At 38.4% G+C, this 13972-nt stretch overlaps 1 protein-coding gene across 2 annotated transcripts; it reads right to left on the bottom strand.

Annotated features, from left to right (window-relative positions):
- On the bottom strand, positions 2167–11497 carry LOC109208313 (nuclear pore complex protein GP210). Of its 2 annotated transcripts, XR_002065146.1 has the most exons (4): positions 11075–11497; positions 10128–10393; positions 3375–8854; positions 2167–2690 (listed from the first exon to the last, which is right to left on the bottom strand). XR_002065146.1 is itself a non-coding variant. In XM_019371403.1 (3 exons), exons 1-3 carry the CDS (start codon positions 11233–11235, stop codon positions 3447–3449), a joined length of 5835 nt encoding a protein of 1944 aa, XP_019226948.1. In that variant the 5' UTR covers positions 11236–11497; the 3' UTR covers positions 3133–3446. The 2 variants fall into 2 exon arrangements, 1 of the variants encoding a protein (XP_019226948.1); XM_019371403.1 differs by lacking the exon at positions 2167–2690 and having other exon boundaries at positions 3133–8854.

Below are 13972 nucleotides of genomic sequence, written 5' to 3'. Positions count from 1 at the left end.
TAAATGTGGACCCATTGATGTTCAACCATGTGGCTTTAATGAAATGCCATATGGGCAAACAAGTGATGTTAATGCTAGGGCAACACACTCACTTAACAATGATATAAATAGGGGTGATAACACTCATGGGAAGGGTAAAGAGAGGGCTGCTGATATAGAAGAGGATACAGAAGAGTCTAGTGAAGATGAAGGTGAGTTCTACAACTTTCATTTAGCAACTGATATTGAGGGTGATGAGGGAAGTTCTAAGAGTGAGGATGGTGATTATGAGGCTATTTGTGATGACGACGATGATACAGATGAGTCATTATATAGTGGTGATGAGGATATTCTTGGAGAGACAAGTGATCTAGAACCTGAAGTTGTTGTTGCTAGACAGGCTAAAATGAATGAAAGAGTAGTAAATTAAGATCTAGTGAAGTTAATACTGATGAGATTAGAGTGAAGGTGATGGAGAGGATGACTACCATGAGAGAATTTGCAACAAGGTAAATTTCTGATGTATCTCATATGACAATAGGGTACATAGAGGAACAATCTCAATATGCAGTTAGACAAGAATTTAAATGGAATGAGGACACTGGGTATGAGATACAACATGGTGTTTACAAACATATTGTTGACTTTGTCAACAATACATGCACATGCAGATCATGGCAGCTCAAAGGAATACCATGCTACCATGCAATATGTGCAATATTTTTTAGGAGATTTGATCCTGACTATGTTGTTTATTGGTACAAGAAAGAAACATACCTAAAAGCTTTCAGTTGTTACATACAGTAAGTAACCAACATGAAGATATGGCCATTAACTCAGAATCCCATTGTTGAGCCTCATATAATTACTAAGATGCATGTTAGACCTAAGAAAAATAGAAGAAAAGCTCAAGATGAACCTAAAAAGAAATTTGGTAAAAGATAAAGGAAAAGGACACCAATGACATGCTCTTATTGTAAGATAGTAGTCCATAATAATAATGGGTGTCATATCCTGGTAAATGATCAGATAATGCTTTCATTTTTTTGTTTGTTTGTGACTTGTATTTTGTTTGTTTCAATAACTCTTTTCTTTTTTTTGGAAATTTCAGAAAGCACAAGGATCTGGAACTGCATGTACCAGAAATGCTAATGCTACTCAAGGAACAACTGCTGCAAGTGGTTCTGGAACTACTGGTACCAGAAATACTCAACCATCTCATGCTGCTCAAAGAACAACTGAACCATCAGCCGTTGCAAGTGGTTCTGGAACTGCTGGTACCAGAAATACTCAACCACCTCAGGCTGTAATTGGATCTGGAACTTATGCTACCACAAATACTCAACCATCAGCTATTGCAAGTGCATCTGTAAGCAAGTGCATTTGTAAGTATTCATTTTTTTTACTTTAGTTAAGTTGTATTAGGACCATCATTTTTACATTATTAGATAGTACTTTATCTTATATCAGGATACTGGAAGTATGAGATCAAGGACTTCTGAGGATATTATATCTAGTGTTAGAGGGAGGCCAAGAGCTACTGGACTTCGAGGAAAACCAAGAACTGCTAGATTTGGTATCATGTTTAGTGATTCAGGAACAATGATAGAAAGGGTAAGTGATTTGGATTTGGAGTTTTATTTAGATATTAGTAGTTTGAGTGCTAATTTGACTTTCTATGCAGTGTGGATCAAGAGATAAGGCACTTTTTGCTCCTACAAAAATAGTGGATGCTGGGCAGACCAATATTGATCCTTGGATACAATGCACCTCGACTAAGATGGCAAGGAAGAAATGCTATAATACAAAGGTAACTTCAACAACAGTTGAGGAGAAGACAAACTCAAGCAAGCCTTAGCCGACCTCAAGTCCATTCCTTATCTCAACCAAGCCAGTCTCCATGTCCCAACTTGAGCCAATCTTAGCAATACATCAACCAATCTCAACCATAATGATTCGTTAAATGTTTGTTTTTGTGATAGCTTAAGTTTGTTAGTTGCAGAACTTAATTTGTAGGTTAACTATGGATGTTTAAGTATGGCCTTTATTTTGGCACAATGTTTTCACTGTTTCTGCTACTAGACAACTTTCAGTAGCTAATTTTGTCAACCAAGAAGTCTGATCGAACTTGGTTGTTTATATATGTCTGCTTGTATATGTCAAACATTGCTTTTCATTGCACAACAATTCATCATACATTTTGTTATTATCATTGTACATAGGGTTAAAAAGACAATTACAATGACTAGTGCTAACTAGACTAAGAAGGAAATTACAATAATTATTGCTAATACAACAACTAAAGTTACAATGATCTTCACCCTCTTCCTACGATGTAGTCGATCTCTCTCTTTCTAATTTTTGATAACAAACGTGAAATCACTTGTTTATAGTGATCTGGAAGAAGGGGTCAAATTAACCACCTAAAAAAATTACAAGAATTGTTTCGACCATAATTTGAGCACCCATAAAACCTTCTTCCTGGATTTGTTGGCTTCCAAGTGATGCAAAACTTAGTTTCAACTCCACAATGACAAAATATAGGACGAGCTTCAGATTCTATATAATGGAGGCATAATGTATTTTACAAGGAATGAATAAGAACCCGCTTAAATACACACTATTTTGGACCGTTGGGCATTGGGAAGAGGGTTCTCACGCTCCTGTGCGTCGTGTTCCTCACGCAGCAAGCTGATTAGAACCAAGTGACACTGCATGGGCATGGTCAACGATCAAATGTGTTTATTAGTTAAGGGAATCATGAGTTCGAATGTTCAAATGGGAAAGTTTAAAGTTCATGTATCAGCTTTCAAATGCCCTACAAATCTAAGTGGCCAGGAAGTCATTTTGCCTAAATCTTAATGCCCGCACTTCTACTGACCCACTTTTTAAAGGAACATCATATCAAAGAGCATCCATAAAGTAATAAAATTAAAGTCTACTTACCCAAAAAAAAAAAGAAGATTTAATGTCTTTAGTTTGAGAATAAGGCAAATGACTCATGTATGGTCTATCTTCTGTGCTCTATTAAATTTTTTAACAAGATCCCTGTCTATCAAAGTTATTTTTATGGTACAGCTACTTAAAAATTATCTCCATTACCAAATACAATGAGCACAAACTCGCAACCGCTCCTGAGGTAGAGAGATGTACTCAATTTTGTGCAATGGAAAGTTATACTGCAGAAAAAAATTGTGCCTTTTCCATTGGAAAGCAGGACATAAGAATTTTTTGACAAATGAGCCTGCTTTTCAAGAAAGTATCCGTAGGCATAGCATCCCTGTCCTAACTAAAATCAAATGACACAGCTATCAATACTCTACAAGAATTACACCAACAAAATACAACAATATCATTGTAAAGTATGCAGCCAGATTCAAGACCATGGCAATTACCTGAGAAACCATTTGACATATCTGACAAGGCAAAAAGAGGAGAGGGAAGGGAAGAATACAGCCACCGGTATGCTAGAAAGTATTCTGAGGATTAGCTCTCCTCCTAAAATCTTGTCTGTAGTATGGGGTTTCATCAATTGTCCTCCTAACATAATCCAAGAATGGCTGAGGTGTCCGAGGAGAATGTTCGTTTACTACAGCCGGACTGCTCCGCTCAGGAGTTGTAGGTGCAGCTACCCTTGGCGTGCCAGGAGGAGCAGTTGGTTGGGATCTCACAGGTTGGTCCAAGTAACAAATGAATAAAGTAGCTGTGAATATCATCAAAATGAAACACGCAGCTGCAGCGGACCATAAATTAAGATTAGCAGATGTTGCTCTTCTCTCTTCGGGTTCATAGCAAACATTAACTTCCATCCTCTGACCAGTGGCTGGGAGTGTAAAAATCAGTTTGTCTTTAAATTTCTCTGCTCTGCGAATTTTGACCTCGTACTGTGCACGGCTTCCTCCTTGCGAATCTTCCCCATATATTGGTCTGATAGCTAGCCGTTCCTGATCATGCCAGTAGATATTCACATCCGTGTTTCCTACGACAGTTAGGACACTCTTGTTATATTCTGGGGTTAGATTTAACTGCAATGAATCTCCTTCTGTTCCCAGAATGATGAAGCCTCCAACAAAAAGTGCTGAAGCAGAACCTGAGATATTCTGCTCTCCTATGAGCGATGCCTTTATGGTAACAGCTAAATCCCGTCTAGTGTCTCCTGACTTTGGAGTGGCAAGTACCAAATGTTCTGGAGAGTAAGGGAAGAAAAGGCAATACGAACTACCAGTATCAAGATCAACCCATGGCTTCACGTATCCAACATAAGGTGGATCAACCAGGCAATCAAACAAGAAAATTGCCCTGTTTTTAGCAGATTTATACTTGTGGCCATGAGCATCATTAAGTTTCACATGAAAGCTATATCCATTTGCTGGAAGCGGCACGTTTGTCAGCATCTCTCTTGGAGCATCAACAGACATCATCTCTGGCTGAGACACTGTAACTGTAGTTTGTAGTTTCATATTTGAACTCTCAAAGATAATTCGTGCAGAACCTTCCCCTATCGCCTTGGCATGTCCAGATAGCTGGTCCACAGACACAATGGTTGTATTACTACTAAACCACTGACCAGATACCTGATCATTTAGACCTTCTATGCTGAAGTTAAGACCACTACCTAGGTGAAAGGTTGGATTTTGAGGATGCAAATGAGCACCAACGAGAATCACCACATAATCAGACTTCTCCAGGTCATTGGCAAAACCTACTCGCACAAGAGCTCTACCATGACTGATTGCTCTGAGATGGACATTTCCATTGCCATCAACTGCATCCTCAACAGAGATGACATCGCGGTAGTTAGTTTCAACTCCAAAAAGAAATACATCATGAGCCTCATGGAAAGGATTCCCAAGCACATCATAATATTTGATCGGAACATCAATTTCAGCACCTATCGCTAATGTGTGAACCAGCAACTTTTCTGACGTGAAACGTACTTGAGTCACTTCAGCAACCTTCACACAAGATGCTACCTCAACTCTTCCATTTGACCTATCTTTTGCTTGAATACATGCAAGATTGCCACTCTCTTTTGTTCTTATTCTGCTCCCATCAATGAGTATAGGATCATCTTCCTCCCTTTCACCCTTTCTTCTACAGTCTCCCAGTATAGAATAAGTAACCTTACCCATACTTGGATCCCCTTTACCGAAAGTTTTAGAAGCTGAAGGCAAAAGATCAGACGTGGTATAATGTGGAGGGAGAATCCAAGTAATTGGTGACCCGAGAGCAAGGGGAAGCTCAGGCACTACCGACAAGGAAATAGATGCAGTATATAATCTTGACTGTGAAAAAGATTTACGAGCAACAAAATCACAGGAGAAAGAAACTGTAACATCTGTCTGCCCCGCAGATCTTCCATGCAATACTTGAATAAAACCAAGGTCTTTATCACCCACATATCCTGCCAGCCGATTGCCTTTTTCACTGGACAAGAGCATTCCATTTTTTCCACCATGTAAGTCGTCTGCTGCTTGGAAACTCAACACCTCTTCATCATTTATAGTCCACTTATAATTTCTGCAAAGTTCATAAAATGAAAATAAATTTCCCTCAGACAGGGAGGGAAATATTGGTATTTGACGGCCAACAGCTAGCTGCTCACTTTGAACATTTAACATAGCTGAAGAAGGAACACCTACTTTAACTTCACCATATGCCTGACAAATAAAGATATCTCCATTCCTGTATATCTTGGCAGCTATGGTACTGTTTCCTGGTGATGTTGCAGAAACTCGTCCTGTGGCTGTATGGACCTTAGCAACCTCATTATCCATACTGACGAACTTGATATATGCACCAGTTTTTGGGCCTCCTCTGACAGTAAGCACGTAAGAAGCACCTGGTACAAGGAAAATATCACTAGGATGAATTCTAGGTGGTGCATAGACTTCTACCTTAATTGGCTGACTCAGTATCTCATGGCCAGTATGTTGTCTAGCGCTGACATACAGTGTGGTGACCCCAAGACGCATCGCCCTTATTCTGAAGTTAGGCACAATCACATATCCATCATCACAACAGGAAAGATCATCTTCATTGACAAGTTCAACTATATGATCCTCAATATGAACACGAATATTCATGTAAACATACTGCGAAGAATCAAAAGTGTTCCCATCATTTACTCCAGCAAGAAAATTGATTGACAGTGAACTCCCTTCCATAATGCTCAATTCTTCTCCAGATGTAATCTTAATCCAGTCCACATCTGCAACTTGAACCACAGAGAAAGCGGAAAGAGGTGGAGCAAGCCCAACATCTCGAACCGTTACAAGTGCAGTTCCCAACTTCTTAGGAGCCAGTAGTAATTGTGTACACTGTAAACCTGGAGCAGGCTGAGTTATTTCCATAACTTGTGTATCATTTACTACAGCATCAATGAAACAACTTCCTCCAGTAATTGACAGATTCAACTTGGCATCATGATTGAGATACAACAAGCTGAATTCTGGATAGACCCTTAAGGATGAAACAAGTTGCAAGCGTATGGCATCTGTCAGATCATTCTCAGGGCCTGGAATGTGTTTAAGAGAATGACGATGGCTACCCAAATCAACAGGTCCAATAACGGTTGCTCGTACAATACATAGTCCAGTTGTATTTGCCAAGACCAAGTACCTCTCCCAATTTGATAACATTGCTAAGTTGTGGATATCATCCCAAAATGCCAGATCATCACAATCTTTAAGCTCCCACTTCAAAGGAAGAGAAGATGAGTTTCCAAACGCTATTCCAGACTCACTAATGCCAACTGCTGATAGTCGAACTGTGCGCCCATTTGCTATTGTGATTGGGGTAGTACGAATCCTTCCACTGCCACGGTCAGCCTGAGCTGCAGACTGGATCACTTCAACGGAATTAACAGTTTCATCAGCTATTAATGCTATAGAGGCTGGGAAACCACATGTGAGTGATAATTGCACTTTAGATACAGCAGGCAAAGGATGACCCTCTCCAATTAAATTCCCACGTTTCAAAAGAAGCCTAAAGTTTCCAACATCTTGGCACTTGATTCTGTATGTGCTCCCATAGCTGGTAAATTCTTGATTAACTAGAAGCCCATCTTGAACCCTGAGATTGTGTTCATCCAAACTCTCCACGGATTCAACAAATTCAACTCCCTGGTCCCATCGGTTAGGTCCTCCACGAAGCATCACATCAAAATATGTTCCAGGGGCAAGATATAGATGCTCCATATTGTCCAGGTGATTATCAGCTTCAGCCTGAACCAAATTAAACCAGTAACCACCAAACTGGTTTCCATCACTAGCCGGGTGCACGATGAGTGGCATAAAAGCTGCAATACGCGAAGTTGCTTGCAGAACAACAGAACCGCCAGTATAGTGATCATACTGTTGAAATTCTTTTGACAATGTTGCATGCAGCATCGTCTGTCCAGAATTAGAAGCATAGACATAAGTCCATGCACATGGAGGACCATATTTCTCTGTATCAATTGGAAGAATTTCTTGCTTTTCAGAAATAAAGGTCTCACCAGCATCCACAATAAGGAAAGCGTCACTGCCAGTTTTCCACTTTATGGATGGGCTAAAAGCATCACATTTGTAGAATAAGTCACCATCCAATGTTTTAAATGTCACAGCAGCTCGAAGATATGAACCTACAGGAGTCTCCACCGGAAAATTAGGCAGTACTATCATTAAAGAAGGCAAACTCACTTCAACAACTATCTCATCATAATTAAGAGAATCAAAAACCGAGACTGCCTTTATAGTCACTTTTCCAGGTCTTTTTGCCTGGACAACCCCAGAAGCAGATACCGACACAATAGACATATCAGAAGAGAACCATCTGTAGTCACCAGACACCATTGCACAGCCCCCAGTAACCTTTAGCTCCAACTCCTGATAAACACCAGGTGCCCAAGGAAGAGTAATACTGTCGGAGACACCTTCCATGATGAACTTCACCTGGTCACAAACCATAACTTCTTGAACAACTTTGAGAACTTCCTTTGTTTCTTCGTGCCCAGTGCAATATGTGAGAGTCGCAGTCAATTTTCCCAGACCACACGAAAGAGCTTTTAGGATTCTGGATACCCCTTTCTCTCCAATGCGATTGGATGAGGGAATAATACTCCAGATTTCTGATGAGTCACCATGCAACTTAACGTCATCATTTTCTGAAATGTAAACTTCTTGTACCCATGTTCCTTTCGAGAAAATCCTTACTTGAATGAGATATTCCCGACCAGAAACTACATACCAGCGTGCCACGGAGGGTATTGGTTCAATTCCCTTTACATGATCTCCAGAAAGAGATAGAGGTAACATATACAAAGATAAAGAATCTGGTAGGACAACGTGGAAAGAAGACACTTGTGTATGGCCAACCACCCTAGTATCTTCAACAGTTACCGTTGTTATACCCAAGTTCAAAGCCTTGGCAGTACCCACCATCCTGTCTACCTGAGCAACTGAGGAGTTTGAAACAGACCATCGGTGAAAGGCAGATGGCAGAGTAACAAGTTGTGGAATATTCCCACGGATAACTTTAAGACTATAATGAACAATAGCACCAACAAGGACACAAACCGGCGAAGGAGGTTCCAGAGATATGGCTTCTGCCACAGTTAGGACAATTTTATCTTCCATATATTTAACTGACGGTTCATCCAAATGAACAGACACTATTTCATGGCCGATTTCCGTGCCCTTTACCACATAGAGATCAGAAAACACGCCGCTATTTTCAAGCTTTATTTGGATATCAAGGTCACCACATAATCCGCCACAATCACTCAGTGGAGAGTCCTTCAAAGGGATATGTGTCAGGTGATGAGGCAATCCATCAGTTTCAGGCATTAGGTGCCACGTGAATTGTATGCCCACCAAAGACGAGAAAACATTCTCTGAAAATTCAGCAAATACATATTTAGCAATCGAAATAAAATGGTAATAATGCTCATATGGAGATTTATTGCAAAATAAGATATAATTTTTAGTTAATATGCATTAAACAGAAAAACTTTTGGGGGAAAAACTTGTACACTTACTACCTACGGGGTACTTCTATGAGCTTTTGGTTGCTTTATAGTACTAGATGTGTCTGTAGCACATTTTTAAACCCTTGTTTTTTTATAGGTTTGGGTGTTTGACTGATCTGCCTGCCAGATAAAAGAAGGAGAAAAGGGTAACACATTAGTTACAGAACGTCTTAGGAACTAGTTGGCAAAAGTAGGACTCATTGATCCTTAAGAATTTTATAATGACTAGAAGAATAGGATTTGTAGGTGATTTTCCATTTCATATGGTACAGAAAGAAATATGTACTTTGTCATACATATCATATACAATATATACCTCTTTTATGAAAATAAAAAACATATAATTTAGTTCTGTAATATTAGTTTTTCTTTTGTAGTTTTAAATTTTTTGGAGATAATCAGGATACACATAGCCTACACCTCATCTCGTGTCTTTGCCTTTTATAATTTAGGAACCCATCAAACAAAAAGAACAAGCCTCTTCAAAGCAGGAAAGATTACGAGTTACTTTTAGACAAGAAGAAAGCTGAGAGGAATAAAGTGAAACCACACAATTGATGACAGATATTAAACCATATTTTTGGCTCAATATATGATTCCAGTATAAATATGAAGATCAGTTACTGGTAAAAACACATGAAAAGATCCCAGCCTAAAGTAGCAAAAACACATGTTCAGTTGAAGAGTCTGAGACAGTATTTCCAGAAATATCTAAGCTTATCAAAGCAGTAGAGCAAACACCAAAGACTGCTATATGTTGGGAAGAGATCGCACAGTACAAGTGCACTTTTAAATGATGGCTTAGAAGAATAAGACGAAAGAATATAAAGTCTAGTAAGCTAGAAAATGACTGCCGCCTCTTATTTCAAATGCTAATTAACATTATGAAATCTTGCACCCTTTGGAAACAGCCGATGGTCTATTGGAAACAACCTCTATATCCTCACAAGGTAGGGGTAAGGTCTGCGTACACACTACCCTCCCCAGACCCCCACGGTGTGGGATAATACTGGGTATGTTGTTGTTGTTATTGTTGCACCCTTTTATTCATAGGCTATCAAACGATTGTCTTTATTTCCAAAAAATTAAGTAATACAATTAAAACTAATCGAAATAAACTATTAAAGTAGCAAAGTACCTTCACTATCAAAGGCACGGACACGTAAAGTAGCAAGGCCATCAAGGTCAAGTTTGACGGAGCTATGGAAAATCTGGATCCTAGAGAAGTTGTCAACATAAACTTTGCATCGAATCACAGCTCCAGTATGCACATCTGTCGCATAGACAGCAGTCTCCTTTCGACCACTATAAGGGGCAATTGATTTCAAGCGGGCACTTGTAGAGCATTGGCTACTGACATTGTACTCAGGCAGCACAGCCAAAATATCATGATGATCCCATGTCCTACACGCAAAAACCGGACACACAGAAAGCAGAGAGAAAAACATTAGTACAAATCCATAAGAAGTGTTTCTAAAAAATGAAAAGTTACTTAAATGTTATACCAATGTCAACTTCTCGCAACTTCAGATGTCAGAATATCCGTTGTCATTAGAAAAATAGGTGATGAATCATGACTTAAAAGTGTTTAACAAACTTATAATGGCATAAGATTTGTTCTATGATACATAGAACATTAAAAAAAACGAAAAAAGATTGTACTCTAGTCTCAAACTTCAGGCCTTATTCAAAGGAACTAGATTTCTTGCTGTTGCATCTAATACTCTTCCTTAATAATAATAAAGAAAACACATGACAACATAAGTTAATCTTGATATCCTCTATATTCATATACTAATGAAACTTCATTTATAATAGCTCTTCAAACACACATTAACTTGCTATAAATAACCTATAAAGAAATAAGAACCACCCATTACCAAAACCTCAGCTCTCAAAGGAAGCTAAGAGAAGACAGTGACCACAACAGATGAAAAAATCCAGCATAAACTTCAAGAATTAAGCAGAGAACATAGCTAAGATACTGCCTACATAGCTTAATAAATAATTGAAATCTACCATCTACACTCACAAAGCTAATGCACCAAACAGAAATGAATGCAATGTTTGGAAATAGGGACATACCATTTGAAGCAACCATCACTACCTTGAAGTCTATACTCAACAGGGTGAGTCATTTTGGGAGGCAACAGTATGTTGACATCCGCAATGTGAGGACCAGTCGCCGGAAAAGGCGTAGCCAATGGCAAAAGCAGAAGAAGCAGTGAAAGAAAGTGGAGCAACATTTTCAGGTGAAAACAGCAAACTAAGAAAGACCATCAGATTTGAGAGTGAAGCAGCCAAAGGATGTACTGAACGACGTATATGAGAGTTGAAGGGTCAAACCAGTGATTGAAGCGGGAAAATTTGGGGGCAAAATCCGAGGTAATATGACTAGGGTTTTGCTGAAGAGTTTTTGGGGTTTTGGAGATACACTGAAAAGTTTTGGGAGTGGGTTTACTTGTCGGACGTTTGATTGAAGACGACCAGGTTATGGGAATCTTTTCAATTTCACTAATTATAATACTTTATTACCGCATTATTGTGGAGTACTATCAAATATCAGCTTAATCCTTTGTTTGGAACGTAAGAAGTAAGAAAGGAGAAATAAAGAGAACGGAAAAGGGCCAAATATATTCTTCTATTTTTATTTATTGTTCAATCTCATCCCCGTTATACTTTCCGTTCATATATATCTCTGCCGTCCAACAAAAGTTATATATTTATTCTTATTTTAACGGACATGACATGTGGCACCATTTGATTGAATGAACCAATCCCAAAACAAAACAAAAAAATCCAAACATGCCTAAAATATAACCCATCTGACCCGGTTTCCCTTTTAAAAATTTTTCCTAAAATTAAAACTCATTTCTTCTTCCCCACCCCTCCACCCCCCTCCCCCTCCTAAAAAAAACAACCATTATAATGAGCTGCAACCTTAAGAAAACATCAGATCAAAATTGTAATTTCCATCAAGTAAACATAAGGCATCAGATTTAGCGTGTAAATAAGATCAAACACGTAATATACTAATCTTCCAATTTTTCAAATAAATTAATAAAAATCAAGAACTAAGAGACTAAATCAAAATCAGAAGAACGTAGCAAACAGATAGTTAAAGAAGGAAACAACCCAATTCAACAATTAAGTCAAAAACTTTACATAAAATAGACAAACCCCATTCAAGAGAATTAAGAGCAGTAGCAGCCCAGTGAAATTACGATGTTTACAGGGCTCTAAAATCGGACTTTTAGTGGAGGAAGATTAGCCTATTGAGAGTGTGAAAATTTCAAAAACGACGTCGTATTATGCGCCCATCGTTTCCTCTACCTCTTTTCAGGCGGTTACCTGGACGGGAAATGACCACCATCACCGAAAAAGCCACTGATCCTCCATTATTTTCGGTCAATAACCGACCCTGTCTAGCCCCACTCTCTCCTCTACTCCCCTTCACAGCCCCCAAAACCCACAAGATGAAGGAAACGACTAGTACTAGTCATCGGAGAAATCTCAGAGCATAAGTGTCCAACGCGACCCGAATTCTTTAATGTGATACTTTGGTCGTGCGTTTTAACTGGGTATGGGTGTTTTAAGTTGTGGGTCAGGTCTTGTGCTTAAAGGATGCCACGTGTCATGTCCGTTAAAATAGGGATAAATATAGAACTCTGTTGGACGGCAGGGGCATATATGAACAGAAAGTATAACGGGGGATGAGATTGAACAATAAACAAAAGTAGAGGGATACACTTGGCCCTTTTCCGTAAAGAGAAACATAGGCCAAATAACTTTATTGAGAAAATAACAAAACTAGTCCCCAATATTTAGAGTTGGTCTAAAATAGTCCATAGATATGCATTTGAACAGTTTTAACCCTTTTTTTTTTCCGGGAAAACAGAGTAAGCATTAATCAAACTCAATAGTCAACGGTACAAAACAAGATGAAGCATTGTCAAACCAATAGACTTCACTAAGTAGTGAGAAGGAAACTTTAGCTAACTTATGGCTACACGTATTAAGACCTCTATTTAGATACTTAAAAGATACATTGGTCAAATATTGCTTAAGTCCAAATATCATCGCAAACAGTATTAACCTCTTATTAAGGGCTTATGTTTCTATTAAGCATTTGAATCATTGTAAAGGAATCAAACAAGATATGTATGTTCTCCCAACCATACTTCATCGCCAATTAGATTGTTTTTCTTATTGCCAACGCTTCAACTATTATGGCTTTTTCAACAAAATAGATTGGACTATCATAGGCATGAAGCGTGTCACCGTTAGCTTTTAAGGCTACCATTCCAATACTCGTTGCGAGTCTTTTGATCCAAACCTGCATCTACATAAAGCAACACTTTTTCTTGAGAAATAATTAGTAAAGGCGTGTTAGTAGAAGCATCTCTCATAGTGTTAACGTGTTCCTTGCAACTGTAAATTCATTAAAATCAAATAATGCTTTAGATAAAATATTATTTTTACTCCACATCACCGAATTAAAAATACAATCATTCCTAGCCTTTCAAATCATCCATAAAATAGATATTGCCAGTTGCAATAAGGTATTAACTTCCGAGAATCGTTTAGTGTCTAACACTAATTTATACTACTATATAGCAAAATCAGAGATAAGATGCAAATTTGACCAACAAATCAGACTCATTTTCCACACATTAATTGATCTAGGACATTTTAAAGAACATGTGATCTAAAGTTTCAAGTTCCATGGCACAAATAGGACAGATGCCATCCATAGAGTGAATTTTTTTTATAATAATATTCCTAACATGCAATGTATTTCAGACACACTTCCTTAAGAAATGTTTGAGCTTGTTTTTAATATTTAAAGACCATAAATGGTTCCAAAACAATTTCGGAAACACATGAGAACTACTTTTTGCCCGATTAGCCAAACTTCTATCATTTGTAAGGAGCAATTTCGCAAGATAATAACCAGACTTCACTTCATATTTACCTGAATTG

This window comes from Nicotiana attenuata, chromosome 2, assembly GCF_001879085.1.
Source record: "Nicotiana attenuata strain UT chromosome 2, NIATTr2, whole genome shotgun sequence".
NCBI classification, from domain to species: domain Eukaryota; kingdom Viridiplantae; phylum Streptophyta; class Magnoliopsida; order Solanales; family Solanaceae; genus Nicotiana; species Nicotiana attenuata.
Note: the sequence above shows the minus strand (reverse complement) of the source record. Positions and strands in the feature narration are given on the sequence as shown.

What these genes read in the sequence shown, in the direction of transcription:
- LOC109208313 (XM_019371403.1), bottom strand. Translation starts at nt 11,235, where the DNA reads ATGTTGCTCCACTTTCTTTCACTGCTTCTTCTGCTTTTGCCATTGGCT. An exon ending in AGTGATGGTTGCTTCAAATG is followed by an intron (nt 10,394 to 11,074) that starts GTATGTCCCTAT and finishes TTTTGCGTGTAG; the next exon opens with GACATGGGATCATCATGATA. An exon ending in CCGTGCCTTTGATAGTGAAG is followed by an intron (nt 8,855 to 10,127) that starts GTACTTTGCTAC and finishes CTGAATTTTCAG; the next exon opens with AGAATGTTTTCTCGTCTTTG.